Source organism: Phaethon aethereus, assembly GCF_964289735.1.
Source record: "Phaethon aethereus genome assembly, chromosome: 1".
NCBI lineage: Eukaryota > Metazoa > Chordata > Aves > Phaethontiformes > Phaethontidae > Phaethon > Phaethon aethereus.
The window spans coordinates 90,613,967-90,629,987 of record NC_138575.1 but is presented as its reverse complement, the minus strand read 5'-3'; the positions used below and the strand labels follow the sequence as shown (position 1 = coordinate 90,629,987).

Here is a 16,021-nt window from a genome sequence, read left to right as displayed (position 1 = left end):
TCCTAAAGCTCTTTAGTAAAACGAGGGCCTTTACAGCCTGCTGGGTATCTTTAGAGCATGGATCAATCCATTGTGGAAAGTAGTATCCTACAGATGTCAGTAGCAACAAAGCTGTGACAGCATTTCTTAGTTCAGACCCACATGCGAGTCTTCAATTGACCAATTTTCATCAACTACCCTTTTGAAAGAAGTTGTTGCTTCAAACAATTGACAGGCCCTTAAGAAAGTAAAGCAGCATTCAAAGCTGTATTAAATGTCTACATGTACATTGGCAGAGCCAAGGAATTTGGAACCACAGTCCTAATGTTGCTCTCCTGTGATGAAGCACTGAGGGGCCAAAATTTTATGTCAGACATGGCAAGCTGTGAATAATTCTTTGATATACACGGGTTTTATGCACCAAATAACTAACATGAGGGACCTGCTTCAAGATTACAGGCAGAGGAGAGAGCCCATTTGCAATTCTGCTCATTTTTATGTCCTATTCCAATGGTCTTGACAGCTTTGCTTCCAAATCCCTTTAGGCTAACAAAAGCATTGGCCCTTCCTGTTTTAACAGTGTGAAGCTTCCAACCTCAGCCCTCATAGAAGATGATGGCCTCCTCCTTGCAAAAACAGCAATGCATCTTAATAACAGCAATGTTTACTTGTAATGCTTTGTGCAGAGGCTTTTACAATCCCCAGATGCTTTCCAAATGCAAACACACCTGCAGCCTCTCTGGGGCATAGATACCAAGCCTATTTTCACCACTTTATGGCAGCAGCAGTCCTAAGCAGTAACAAGCAGAGCCAGGAATAAGAACATGCAGGCGTGAATCCAGTCCCCCACTGTAACTGGTAAACCAGTTTTCTTAGGCGAAGATGCAGGGGAACTGGAAAGCATCACATGAAACAACTTGAGCAAGAGCTGTTGAAAAGCAAAAACACCTAGGCCCTGCCCCTGCTCCCCACCTCGTCGGGCATCCCTTGTCCTCAAACTGTCAACCACCTCCACGCGCCCATCACACCGGCTCCCCACGGCTCCTCGCGTGGGCATAGGGGCTCACCACAGCGGGGAAGGGAGCGAAGTGGACCCCGGGGCCGCCTTGCCGCCCCACGCACAGGGCCCAGAGGTGCCGGTGGGCAACTATGAAGGACCTGAGGTCGTCTCCGTCTTCCACGAAGGAGCAGGAGAGCACAGGGCCCACTTGCCACCTCAGCTTCCCACCCGCGCCACCGCCGCTGCCCAGCAAGGCTGGTGGCCCCCACCTGCGGCGGCACAAGATGGAGGCGGGCAGGCCCCAGGGCTCTCCGGGAAGCTAGGCCCACGGCCACGGGGATCTGGAGGAAGCAGCGGAGGAAAACCGGAGAGCGGGGAGAGGGGGAGGGCGGTAAGGCTGTGTCGGGGAAAGGCCCGAGAAACCACCGCCAACCCCCGGGGCACGGAGCGCCTCGCCCCCGCAGCAGCGTCCGATCCTGCCCCGCCCCTGCTGCCCCGCCCGCCGGCGGTCGCCATGGGAACGGCCGGCGGCGGCGCTCGGGCGGCGCCATGAGCCGCACGGTGACCGGCGCAGTGCGGGCCCCCCTCCTCGGGGACGGCTGCCGCGGCCAAATGGCTCCCGGCCGGACCTTCGACTGCCTCTACGGTACCGGGCCTGGCCGGGAGGGGCAACGTCCTCTGCAAGTCCCTTGCCCCGCCTGCGTTCCCGGGGCGGGGGGACCGGTGCAGCCAGGCCCGACACCCTCTGCGGGGAGGGGTGCCGGCCGGGCCGGGCCCGACGCGGGGAGTTAGGTGCTGGCGGGGGGGACGGTGTGCGTATCGTGAAGCGGTTGGGAGGCCTCCCGCCATCCCCGGCCGCTGTGCAAGACGAGGTGCGCGGCCATAGCTGGGCCAGGGACTGTCACGGAGCGACTGGCAGCTAGCTAGGCTGGGAGGGCAGGTTTGGGGCCGGGAAGATGGGTGCCGCCCCAGGAGCAGGGCAGAGCCACACAGTGGAAAAACGTTAGGGTTGGCAGCAGTAATGGAGTCATGAGTAGAGAGGAGAGGCTTGGGACTATGAAACATTTGCAAGCTGGAGGAAAGCCAGCACTAGTTCAATATCCCAGAGGGAAGCATCATGTACAGTGTGATATTTCCATTGATTACCATTGCACCATGCTTTCTTTTTTCTGTTTAATGTCTTCATTTTGTATTTAAGTTGTCAGTGCTTGCAAAGAAAGTAGGTTTTTCTTCAGTCGTGCATGTTCCATAGAACAGTTGTTATTTCAGTTCTGAGGCTCATTTGTGTGATTGTAGAGTTTCTTCAATATGGAGACATGTATTTCAGGTTTTTTTCTTTCCTAGTTTGTTTTATACTCTCTTCTGGACAGACTTTTAAAGAGGAAAGTGGAGCCTGACTGATGATTCATGCTCATTCCTCAAATACATAACTATATTAATTTGTTATCTTTCAGACCCTCTGTACACACTATCAAGTGAGAAGGACCATTCAAAGTCAAATGTCCATGTTCAACTTGTTGGTGATAAAGTGGTAGGTGTTCACTGAAGATAGCTCATGTGCACCTTATATTTCTGTGTGTATGCTTACACATGGGTAGAAACTCTGTCATGGTTCTAAGCTGCTCCCTTAAAACAGCAAAATACAAAGCAAAGGAAGAAGTTTTGTCTAAAACAAGACTTAGCACAGGGAGTAACCATGATTGCTGGCCTAAGGTGACTCTGTAGCAGCAGTCTAGAAATGCCCAGTTTCATGTCCTGAGTAATTTCCTAAATCATGTGTCAGTGTTTTTAATAGAATATCTCCAAATGCTGTTAACAATAGCTTGTATGTGTTATTAAGATCTAATAAAAGGACCGGACAGCTGTTGGGCTGTTGTTCAAGCAGAGCTGTTAAAATGTGTTATTTTATACAGTGCCTCCTCACGTACCTTGGGATATACTTACACTACAGCTCAAGGTAGCATGCTTAGGCAGTTTAAAATGAACTAGGTAGCAACAGCTAAGCAGCCTACAAAGATTGCAAACCCATCTTGATTCTTCATACTAGGTTAGTGCAATTTAACTTCCTAGCTAAGACCTTAGGTAGTTAGGCCATGCTTAGCTCCCTACTGCATTTGCTCCCCTGCTATCAGTATTCACTCTAGCTAGTTTAAAACCAGCTAGGGCATGTCCATGGGAGTGGCAGTCACACCTTTAGACAGCAGTGGTTGATGGCTGGATAGGCTGCATAGAGGTAGAATGCCAAAGGAAAACAGACTTGGTACAACTGCACAATGAACTGGATTTTAAACAAAGAGTCCTCCTGAAGCTGTGCACTTGACTGAGCCTGCAAGGCAGATACCCTGAATTCTGAAACTCCATTACTGTACAGGGAGGAGAAAATCCGTGAGCAGCTTTCCAACAATGGAATCAAGAAACATTTTTTTTGAAGAATGTTTCTGGATGTCTCTTACCCCATTATCTCAGACTTGATCTTAGATCTACATGAAAAAAATGTGTGTTTGTCTGCCTCTCTGTAGAGTGACATATACTTGGAGCTGGAAATATTACCTGTCATCATAGAGATCCTTGCAACAATATGGCTGTGTTAGCAGTTCAGGCCAGACAAAGTAAGCAGGCATACTGTCACTAATGTTGTCGGGTCATAGGTGTAATTTTGCGGATAGGTATGGTGACAGACTCTGACTTGCATAAAACACATTTTAAGCATATGAATCAGCAAGTGCGTAATGTGCAATACAAAACAATATGACTTTGAATTCTTAGTCTATAGCATCACAAAATGAGGTGAACAGGGGTTGTGATAGTATTAGTTTATAGGGCTTTCCAAACTCTCGAATGTTGAATTCCCTTTGAAGAGAAATTAAACAAAAATGCAGTCTCATGCACAGTAAGCAGCTACTCATAGTAGGTTGCTTAGTTCTTCATCATCTGACACTGTTACACTCTTGTGAGATAGTGTACTTGAAATGTCACCACTATATGCATCTGAGTTAGCACCCACTGAAAGGAAAGGGGTGATTGACAATTCAAATCTGATTTCAGGCTTTGCAGAAGCTGAAGCCAATATAACTACATCACTTTAAGTCATGATTGCAAAAATTTATTGGCAACCATAAATTTAGAGATTTAAGGCATATTTAGCCAGGGAAATTAGTGCTTTGAAGGAAGGGTGTGGATTTTTAATGTGATCATTTTTGTGTGCTAACTCCAGTCAAGATATTTTTAACACATGCTAAAACTGTTACAGTATAAAATAATGTAACTTCATTTTGTAAGTGAGATATGTTACTTTATGTCTAGAGCACACAAAATAGGAGGGAATTCCATGGGTTAATGTGCTAGTTCACATTACTGCACACTGACGTCTTTATGTAACGAACTGTTAGACCCTTTGATTTTAAGTATAAGTTTAGACACTGGAAAACAGCCAGAAGACATATCTGTGCATCTGCTGCTAGTCTGGTATGCTCCACATCTTGAGAAGTACCATCTAACCAGCTGACATCATTAGCATATGTATGCCGCCTTCTTTCCCCATTCCAAATGTGCAATCCTGTAAATCACAGCAAGCTGAAATTCTGATCTCTTTAATGGTATTTGAAATCACTAAATCACTGCCTCTCTTCTTTGTGTCCACACAAACATTAGGTAAAGGCACCAATGTTCAGAAGTATGTTTAGTAGCTTGATCTGCTTCCCAGGCTACAGCAAAGGCAAAGATCCAGTGCCTCTATTTATTGACCGAAGATGGAGAGGGAGGGCTCAGGAGCGCCTGGAGGCTCTTCAGCAGCTTGCTGTGTAAGTGTTCTATGGTTGGATAATTTAAAACAAACATACAAACAAAACCAACAAAAACCCATGCACACTTAAGTGGAGATGCATGCAATTTGGTCCTACTTTTATTTCCCTTGAAATTAAGAGTTTGCAGCTGTTGTGGAGTATGGTTGCCCATCTGTTTTTTACAGGGTGGATGTTGCACATTCCTTCATCCCTGTGCTATTTGCTTTGCAGCGGTTGTGGGGAAAGAGAAGGGAGTTATTTCAATATCTTAGATAAGAAGACTTCGGTGACTCGTGTGTGTTACTTCAGCGGGAGCTGTTTCCTTTTAGTCCTGTGCAGTCGCAGCTGGTTAGATTGCTTTTGGTGCTCATTCAGGGGTGTTTGGGCCCTGAATCAGGGCACCACATTTTTAGTGCAGGGGTTTCTTAGTTGAACTTTCTCCTGGCATCACAATTTGGGCTTCTGATTCAGCAAATATTTTTTTAAAAAGTTTGTGTGTTTTGCCACACCATGCGGAGTTCTCTTGTAGCTATATTCAAGACTGCAAGCATCAGCCTAGGTAGTTGTTTTCAGAGGTTTTTGCTGCGTTAGCAAGCTAACTTTAGACCATGGGCTTTTCATATGATGCGTGCTCTAGGAGTGCTAGTAACTGAGTTCTACCACATGCCAGACAGTAATCAAAGGTATTTTAAGAGTGATACAGTGGTTTTCACTCTTGGTTTTGTTCAGTTTTGAAAGCATAGTCTTCTCATTTCCACAATGAAATAAGAATTTTGGAGCCTTTTTTTATTTCTTCTTATTTTCAGCAGTTCAGACTGTCCTCAGCACATGGAAATCTCAGTGGCTTCTTATATTTTGCCTGATATTCTATTACAAGAACTTATTTGATGCCTGTGCTGCTTTAAAATTGATTTGCATTTCAACAATATGTATTTGCAAAGAGTCTTGCAATTAAGAAAAAATGAGAAATACATCCCCTCTGTTTCAACCTGCACTGATGGACAGTGTTGCTGATATAGAAGATAGAATGTTTCCCAGCTGTCTTTTCAGTAGTTGCATTGCCTCTGCAAGGTTACCAGGAATAAATGCTCATTTATTTCAGCAAACTCAGCAAATATAAGTCAAGGACATGCAAGAAGCAGGATCTGTGGAATAAAAGGGGCTATTTCACTGGGTTCCCATTGTGACTATAACTATAACATAATAGGATGAACAGCTTATGCTAATAAAGTTAGATCATAAGAATAAGTGCCCACCTGTGCTGAATGAAACACAAATCCATCTGGATGGAGCAACAGTCTGATCTGTAAAAAGTCAGATAGTGGAACTAGCCATCCGCTCCATTAATTCATTTGAATTACAAACACAACTTCACAATAATAGGTTGATTAGTGCTGAGCAAGTATCTCAGGTTACCACACTGCATCTCAAAACATTCCTTTTCTTTTGTTATGTGATATGACTGAAAGCACTGGGACGAGGTGACTTTAAACTTACCTTTGCAGTAAATTGTATGTCACGGGAGGTTAATGAAGCATCTCTCTATAGGTTTTCCTGTAGTGGGTAGCCATACTGTGGCTCCCTGAGTTCCACAGCGCAGCTCACAGGGCTTATATGGGGTCTTTGAAGACAACTGATCTCAGCCTTTGTTTTGTTCCCAGCTGTCCAGCAATGTTATGTATTGTTAACTGTATCTCTTTAAATATGCCTCTGTATTTAAAATCAGGCAGCAGCAACCAACTCCAGCCCCCACAATCCCATACATCTGAGGTCAGGACTCTTACAAGTTGCCAAAAATGCCCTTATTGAAAAACATGACCTTCAGGACTTGCCATATATATAGCTTAAGGAAATGACTTACCTTAATGGCATGACATGGGCTGTTTTGGTTTTTTTTAAGGAACTTCTGTTTCTTGTCTTTTCCAGAGTAAGACTGGAGTATAAAGTGGTTGTGAAATCAAATAGCAATCCTGATGCATAGCTTTCAAATGACTCAGTTACACCCATTCTCTCACTGCCTGCCTTAGTGAGGTCTACCTCATGGTCTTCCAAAGCTTTAAAATAAAGAAAACCCTCCAAGATATTATATTGAAAAATTTAAACAATCTGCCTACTTTAAATTCAAAATGGGGAAAAAAATTAAGAAGGAATGTTCTTGTGAAAGATATGCTTGTTCCAGCATAGGTTTTGAAACATTCACATGGTCAGCGTAATTTTCTCCTCTGTTGGAGAATTCAGATTGAAATTGCTGATTCTAAAATTTTCCACACTTGCTCAAAATCTCTTTAGCTGTTTTTGAAAGGTAGAAAGTGGTAGTCTGCCTTTTTGTTCCTTATACTCCTTTACACATATTTTCTATTACAGAGTTTTTCACTTTTAAGTAAATGAGCTTGTCCCCCGCCCCCCAATAAAAGTAGTTTACTTTACAAGGTCCAGCATTTACAAGTGGCCATTTCTTTTCATGACAAGCATATAAGGAAGTTTTATTAAAGGCAGTAAATGACCATTTCTTGTCTACACATAGTGGGGAATATATATAAAGAGTCAAACTCTCTTGCTCTGTATATAAGTATGAAAAAAGCAAAATATAGTTGCTTGTATAAGTAAGGGGATTTTGTGGGCTTTGTAGTGTGTGTGTTTGATTGTGCAATCAGAGAAGTAGAGAGAGAAGGGGGGAAAAAAAAAGCATGGGGAAAAAAAAAGCATAAGGAAAAAAGATCAGAACTGCTTTGAATGTACTTCTTAAATGACAGTAAGGAATCCTGTATTTTGGCTTTTAGAGCTCAACCTTCTCTTCAGATACCTCAAATTGTGTATGAAGATCCTGAAGTTAGTGGAAGGAATCACTACAAATATTTTGCACGGTAAGGAGTGAACTGATTTGAAACAGAGTTCAGAAGCTTTCTTTTGTGCAGTTTAAAGAGCATCTAAATATATGCCAGAGCCTTATTTTTTTTTTGTCTTTTCTGTTGGTTCTTTGATCACTGCTATAGAAAATCTAAATACTAACCAAAGCTTAAATCACAAGGTACTTAAAATACACACTATGCCAGAGTTTTTATATAAGCAAATGTACCAGGCATTCTGTACTTAATAATTACTTGTTTAAAGCTTTGGGCTGTAGGTCCTCCTACACAAAGGAAGAAGATGCTCACAATGCCATTGTGGTCCTCCAGACTCGGTAACTCCCAGTTTCTGCCAAGAGCAGAACGGGAGCAAAGGGAATCCTTGATTAACTTTTCATCAAATCATGTCCTCTACTGCAAGACTACTCTGCTCCTTCCAGAATGACACTGCAAGTCAGCAACGGACTCAAGTTCTGAACCAACAGCTAGCATACAGACATTCTCAACTTAGTCACGTACACTTTGAATTACATTCACTATTATAGTCAGCAGCTATTGGCCAATATGTCCATATCAAATAATATTAAAAAATCACCAGGTTTAATAAATTTAAGTTCTTTATGGCTCTTTTAACAACAACAGAAAAAAGGACAAAGGTGATGTTATCTTCTGCAATTTGGAATTAAGATTTAAAGTCTCTCAAAGGCTAAGGAAGCTTGATAGTGAACTGCAATATGCAAACTATAAGAATGCCTAAGAAGGAATTATTAATATACCATTGAGCCTATATCACTTTCAAAATACTTCATAAAATACTGCAAAAGAGGAAACAACCAAATTAGAAAGGTCCTAAACAGCTTACCTTACCAACTAATTGGAGAATTAATTTCAGGAGTTCAAGTTATTGAAAAAAATCTCTAAAAATCTCAAGGTGAAAAAAGTAAACTAATTAGTGAAACATACGCAAAATGCAAGCACACTTAAAACTCACTTTTTTAATTATTGCCTTGTTTTGCAATTCCACTTTCTGCTTTGACAGCAGAATAACACTCACTCCTACTGGTGAAACTTTCTCCGTTGCTCCTTAGCTAGGAAAGAATTATTTAATATTTCAGGCACAATTCTTAAACATGCAACTACAGAACCTGAGTTGTGGAAAATCGGTGTAACTCCACTGAAATTAGTGGACTACAGTTTTTTTAAACCATAATGATCTTTTACACTCATGGTTGTTTTCTTACATGTGCATTCTCTCTTTTCAGACCGCTCATCCCTTCTAATAAGCTGTTTCCACTAAATGTTGCTTACGCAATGGCAAAGTAAGTAGTGAGTTCTGGAACATTACTGTTGTAATGGGTCACATCTCACAAGAAAAAGATTGGGTAACTATTCAGCTGGTGACCAATATTTTTCATAATGAACCAACAGGAAAAACTTGTTAAGAAGGAAGGGTTTGTTCACCATTGGGAATTCCTGAGGAAACAGGTGACTGAGTGTTTCAGAATTTGCTTGCAGTATCTAAGTAGTGCTGTGGGGATGAAGTGTATTATGATTATGAGGCCTGAAAGAGAAAGCCAAGTGTCTCCAAATCCTAGAAGAGATACTGATAAAAAGAAGATTCTCCAATATTATTACAAAATTTTCTGATATTTTATCACAATTTCTGTGATAGTTGCAATACTGTTCAGTGGTGTAGAGTGTCCATGAAGTAGTCTAGTGTGGTTTTCAGTGGGGATCAAATTTTGAGGGGACATAAGAAGATTCATTTCCTAGTAGAGTCAATGGAAGTTGCACATTCTTACATCAGAATTGAGTTTTTGTTCTAGAAATGCTGAAAAGACATTGAAACAGTCCTATTTCATTTTATGCTCAGCTATTAGTTACTTTTTGTGCCCATTAAACGCAATGTTTTAGAATGGATACTAAGGAAGATTTGCATGTAATAACTTGTGAGAGCTGAAACCAGAAGATTTCTGGATTGCTTACCTAAGGAGGAAAATTTCAGAGGACTTAGTGTAGCCTCAGTATGCTTTTACTAAAGGTAATGGAGTTAATATCAATGGAAGCAATGTTAAGATAAAACAAAACACATTTGGATAGCCTACCTTTAACTTAGTGTTGTGTTTCTGTTCTGGTTTTTTTTAATGAATGTGTCAAATGTTCTTCTATCTTGCATCTCTTTTTAGGACAGAGCCCTGTGTCCATTCAGCTACGAGAGACAGCATGGTCTTTGATCCCAAGTTACGAACTTTGGGCACACAGACAGATTACAGGGATGGTGAAGCCCAGACAGATCCCTACTCCCCTGAATACGTAGTTCCCAGTGGCTCAGTCCCTGAACTTCTGACACTTGCTACACTCAGTTGGGGTGAGTTGTGAAATCAAGATAAATGATAATAATTACTTCCCCTCTTTAGCAGGAGGTTCTTTATTTTCAATGTCAGGTTTCAAGTCTATTGCCAGCTTCGACAATAGACACACTTTGTTGTCTTCCTTTGCGGCACATTATTTTATCTATTTCTGAAATAGGTGTGATATTCACCTACTTAATAGCGCTGCTCTGGGTCATTTCATAAAGAGTTTTGAGATCATTCAATATAAAAAAGTCATATGTCTTACAAATACGAACTGGTAGCAGTTTTTCCATTTATCTACTGTTCTTCAGCTGTTCTGAGTTAGACATCAGTAAAAAAACACTGCTGCCCCAGAATACACCTATGATCTTAATCTCCCAGTGTCATGCCTGCCAGTAGTGATGGACACTGGACATGCCAAAGAAAGTGCTCATTCTCAGAAAGTGCCTTCTTCGAAAAGTTTTTCCTCCTTTGCAGCCTGCAGTAGAGGAATGAAGTGCTACTGTTAATGTCAACTAAGCTATGGCAACTACAGGTTCTACCATTCCTCATACAATAGAATTTTACGGGGCTTAGAAGCATTTACTTCTGGGTATTGACAGTTCTGCTAATGTTTAACACATGGACTTATGCCCATCCAGCACTCTAATACTTTCTGCTGGTGTTTTTTTGATGCATCCACCATTCTCTTCTTGTGCCTGTAAGGTCGGGGGCTACCAGCCGGACTAGCTGAGGTCGAGATGATTGAACGTGCCCGGGAAAAACGTGCATGCGAAGCAACTCTTCCAGCCATGGACAATGCTTCACAAATCGCAAAGAGGAGGAAAATGATGGATGATATGGAGAGGAAGGAGTGGGCCTTTAGAGAACAAGAAATAGAAAAGTAGGAGTCCAATTATACTCTTTATTTCTTTTAATTATTGGCTGAATAGAGAAGGAACAAGAAGGTTTAGGGGATTGGCTGAAGGGTACAAGCCTTTTGTTTCTGTGAGAATCCCCTGATTTTAGGAAGAGATATTTTTGTTAAATTTAATATAAAAGACTGCTATCACAATACTTTTCACCAGAGCTAAACTCACTTTTTAAAATGAAAGATTAAATACGAGATATGCAACATGAGCTATGTGTAAAGTAGTCCGTTGCTATGTAGAATTTCATGATGACAGCATTGCACAGAACAGTGCAGAGTACAGTAGGTCATACCTGGCCTTTTCTTTCCTTGCAGGTTGCAGGAGGTTCGACTGGAAGTTTTAAAGAAGCTGCTGCAGACACAACAGAAGAATCAGAATGAGCTAGATGCCAAGCGCTTGGATGACCACTGGCAAAATAATGAGAAGGCTAAAGAAGAGAAAATAAAAAAGATTCAGCATGACTGTGCACTGAGTAAGTTTGAAAGACAGGGAGAGAGCAGTATAAGACTTAGTTTTCAGACAAGCCATTTCTATTTTCACAAGGTTGCAGTCTTTGTTCAAGATGAAACAGGTTGCATCCACAATATAGATGTGCATGGGCAGCATTTGTTCTGGTCAAACAGGTCATGTTTTCATGTTAACCAGCAAAAGCTCCTGTGGATTTCCAAATATATGGCTTTTTTAGAACTATTTATATAAAGAACCTTCTCACATTTGTATTTAATTTTCAGTGCTCAGGAAACTGATAGCTAAGAGGAAGAATGTGATGGGGAAGCTGGAAAGACGAGATATCATCAAAGAGTATACTGACTTTGCATCACAAACATACGCTCCTTTGTCAAGAATTGGTTATTTCCCAGACAACCATTCTGAACGCTATGTGGTAAAAAACTTCTATCTTAACACATTTGCAGGTAAGGCGTTCTGGAAGATTTAGTTTGTATGAGATATTTACTTAAAATGTTAACAAAACTCAAATTTCTCTCCCCACCATTCCATTATGTAATTGCTGTTTGTATTTCTTAGGACTGTGTGAACTGGAAGCATCTCTCCCAGATTCTGTCACCCAGGTCAAGATTAAAGCGCCCAAACCTAAGTACACTACCACTAAGACTGGATATATTAAAAGATCAGCAAGGATAGAGGTGGAGCTGGCACAGGTTCACCAGGTATGGAGCTGCATCCAGCAGCATGTCAGTTTGTCTCAGATTTGAACTGGTCAGAAATGCAATCAGGAAGACACATGTGTAACCTTTCTCCCAGTTTCCTGTGCTAAATTCATATTTTCTGTAAGACAACTTCAAGGACAGAATGGATCAGACATTCAGACTGTTGTAGGCAGGACCAGTACTACTCTGGAACTCAGTCTGTCAGTACTCTCTCTCCCTAACATCTGTGCTTCTGCTCCAACCCTACAGAAAACAAGCATAACTGCTTCTGTCTTCCTACAGATCAGGTATTTGGAGCAGAATATTTGGATTATGTCAGTTAGAAATTCTCTCCTGCCATTTGCTCATTCTCATCTCTCCCTTGCTTTTATAATGCACATGTGGCAAGCCTACTGGCTACACTGTAAAACTACTAATAATTAAATTAGCCTAATCTGGATTAGTATTCTAAAAATTCTATACATTTTAAAAAATGTACATTTTAAGTACATATTGTAAAAACACCTGCAGCAAAGCATGATTAAAATGACACCACTCATAAAATCAGATCAGATGTGCATCACTGTTGTTCTCTAACAACAGCATCTAATTTGCAAACATGCTAATAGTGTTTTGCATATCTTAATTTATCACAACTGTTCATGCAGATGAGGTGTCCATATATGCAATTAACTACTGAGGAAAGAAGTGCCTTATTTGCATCTATAATCACAATATTTGTAAATTACATGTACTTTTAAGTATGCTACTTGTGATGCTGATGAAGGTTACCTTTTTTTAAAATCAGGTGTATTCTTGGCTGGCTGCTGTATCTCTGAAAAATACTTAATTTCATTTGTAAAGCTTAGTAACTTTCACTTATGCTTTATTTAGTGAAGAAATATGTCATAATTAGAAATTATGTGTATAGCTTTCTTGTTATAGTGTAATTCAATAATACTCTCAAAGCAGACAGTTACTGTCTACTAATGAATTTTAAATTGAAATCTTGTTCTGAAAAATCAATCATATTATCTCAGATTTAAATTCCACTGCATCTTGTAAAAGATGAAACATTGCATCTGATTATTATTCAGAAGGAAGATTTTTCAGAGAAAATCTTGAGTGCTACAGGAAGTGTTCAAGAACTAAGGATGTTAATTCACTACAGTTTTAGAAAAGAAGACACAGCAGTATTGAAGGGGTTTGAGTTTGGGTGCTTTCTGCATAAAATTCAAGTAGTGACTATATATAATCTGGATCATAACACAGTTCTCATAGGCAGCAGAACGTTAGCCCAAGCTTTCGGAGCTGAATTCCAATTACAGCAATTATAATCTGTTTGTTCAATATACTTCTAATGGTTTGAAAGACCATTAGTGGAGTGTCTAATCTATAGTCATAGAGAAGCATGCCCTAATGCTGGCTGCTCACACAATAATGTCTCTTCAGAGAAAAATTGGTTGCCAAAGGGAGGTGGAATGCAGAACAAAAGCAGACAATTCTGCATATTTTCTTTCTTAAATCAATGTAGATCACTTGGTCTACACTGATTTGTACCAGCTGAGGGGCTAACAAAACTAATACTCATTTCCCCACCACAAAAAGGCAAAATATATAATCTTTTAAAATTACAAAGCATTTCCTTTGCAGGCAAAGATGATAAATACTATGCAAAATTTAACTGCTGCTTTTAGATATACAGAAGTAGACACCAGACTGGTTAGTCCAGACAAGCAGAAAGTACTGACACTGTGAAACACCCAGCCTGCCTCAGCCACTGTTAGATTTAAACAAACTTTCTGTTCAGAGTAACAAGAAATTACTGCCCTAATTAGCACTTGAGCTCTGTGGTGCTGTTACTGGTCACCTCTCCCATTAGAGACTTTCGCTGCTTAAGTTTGGTGGCTATAGCATGTCCTGGCTTAGCAGCGCCTCTATGACAGGTCCAGCTTATAAGCTACTGGAGCTGTCAAGAAGAGGGCAGTAAAGGGTGCAGAGTACTTGAGTTAATAGAATTTAGCACTTGAGAGGACAGCTGTGTGGCCACTTGGCATAAGCAGTCCCAATCATGCCAACAACCTCCATCACACACAGGATGAAAGATTTAAAGCAGGCAATTAGGGATCATCTCAGAAGGGCACTATGTTGCTTTGCATTATTTCTATGGCTGAGCAGCTGACCAGTTTTCTCTTCAAAAGCCTCTTTTTAGTGCCGTCCTAGTACACATAATCTACAAATTTTCTCCCATAATCTTAGAAAAAAAGCAGAACTCTAGAAAATTCAGCGACTACACAGTGATCTAGCTCTAGAATGAATTTCTTTCATTTTCCCGTGATAATCTGTGGAAGGAGGTGGCAAATAGAGGAGGAGTGCTAGATTTTGGCCTCAGAAGTAATTAATTTTAATAAAGGAAGTTTCCAAGGCTTGCTTCTCTGGCCAAACAAGTGGCAAGATGGACTACTCCTCTCATTATATTCTTCTTGGTTTGCCATGTTGAGAGTTTTCCTAAGCTTAAAGCTTGTAAGAAGGGACAAGCAATTATTCAAGGAACTACAAAAAGGATCTGTTTCCAGAAATAGGAGTGAGCCAGGATCTACAGTAAAAATAATGATCTGTATCTTAGGCCAGATCTGTAAAGGGACAAGGAAAGCTAGTTCCTAGCCAGCACAGATGACAGTGCTTTAAGGAATGTAAGTGAACCATTATACAGACAGCCTTGTGTGAAAATCCAAGCCATGAAGGAGATAGCATACTGATATAGCTAATTACTGTTGGAAAAAATGCAACTAGGTAACTGAATACACCAAGGAATGGAGGAGCTGCTAGAAGAAATCCCAGTGCAGAACAGTGCGTGACTTTAGGCTGACCTGTATGCTCTAGTGACTCTAGAGGGGTGAAGTGTCAGGTAGTTTCAAAGTGCTGGATCAAGATGATGTCAGAACAAAGAATCTCTCACCTCAGCATTAAGTGCAACTCTCATCACGTCTGTTTTCCTTTATCCAGTTGCTGGAAGGAGGTGGAGAAATAGGGGGGCCAAGAATGTCTGGAGAAAATTGCTTCCAACTTCAAAGTGTAGGAAAACCTGTTCAAGCAGTTGTTTCATCAAGAACAGATCTCCAACACAGTGTTAGTTGGCTCATGCTCAGACAAGCTCTAAGAGCTATTATGTCAGTCTTGATCAGCCAAGATTTAGCAGCCATGCTGCATTGCAAAGTAGGTAGTCAGTCCATCCTTGATGATCTCACCTTCTTCATTTGTGGGCAAAAAGGAAGAGAAACGTGACTGTATACTCTGTGCTGTACATGAAAATAAAATATACCTAGCATCTTGTGAAAAGGAGAGGATCACACAGAAGATAAGGAATCTAAAGAATGATTTCTTTGAACAGAGAGTTGTTTCTCAAACCACTATCCTGTCAACAGTTCTGCTTCTGTCAGAAGCTAGCAAAGATGCTAAAGTGTATGGCCAAAAGCACGGGTGCCATGTGCTGCTCACTGCATTTGCCAGGAAAATGAAAAGAAGATGAATTGGGTGGTCCTTCCCTGCAGTCCAACCAGATTATACCATGACGCTGAACCTACTACCTAAAAAAAGTAATGTAGTCTACGTCAGAAAAATTAGTGTGATATGTAGGCAGTAACATCTGAAGTATGTTGTTCAGAAATTTAGCATTTTTTTCTTTTTAAAGTATTTTACATCGATTCTTGGGCCCTGGCCTCCCTATTTCAAAAAATGGTAATTTGTTAAGTTAAGCAGAACCAGTTAATGCAAAAACCATATTTTCTTTTTCTTTTCTTACATTAAAGTCTTAAAATAACTTACAACCTCAGATTAGAGAAAGCAAATTGTAAGCTTTTTTGACTAGTGAAGATACCAAAGCAGGCAGTAGACTGTGCTGACACGAAAATGTAAAACTACTTCTGGGAACTGCAGTATTTCTCAAATCTACATTAATAAGAATTCCCTCTTGTCAGAAATGCTCATAGATTTTTCTGTCT

At 40.8% G+C, this 16,021-nt stretch overlaps 1 protein-coding gene across 1 annotated transcript in view; it reads left to right on the top strand.

Moving 5' to 3' along the window:
• Positions 1-1,470: 1,470 nt before the first annotated feature.
• Positions 1,471-16,021, top strand: part of CFAP91 (cilia and flagella associated protein 91) — a gene marked incomplete at its 3' end in the record, with an annotated part of 31,273 nt that continues 16,722 nt past the window's right edge. Inside the window, 12 exon segments of the mRNA XM_082004670.1 lie at positions 1,471-1,625; positions 2,434-2,510; positions 4,631-4,779; positions 6,688-6,739; positions 6,743-6,792; positions 7,542-7,625; positions 8,870-8,926; positions 9,794-9,975; positions 10,667-10,844; positions 11,187-11,344; positions 11,604-11,786; positions 11,899-12,041. Of these exon segments, the coding sequence (XP_081860796.1) occupies positions 1,529-1,625; positions 2,434-2,510; positions 4,631-4,779; positions 6,688-6,739; positions 6,743-6,792; positions 7,542-7,625; positions 8,870-8,926; positions 9,794-9,975; positions 10,667-10,844; positions 11,187-11,344; positions 11,604-11,786; positions 11,899-12,041 (1,410 nt within the window). The 5' untranslated portion in view covers positions 1,471-1,528.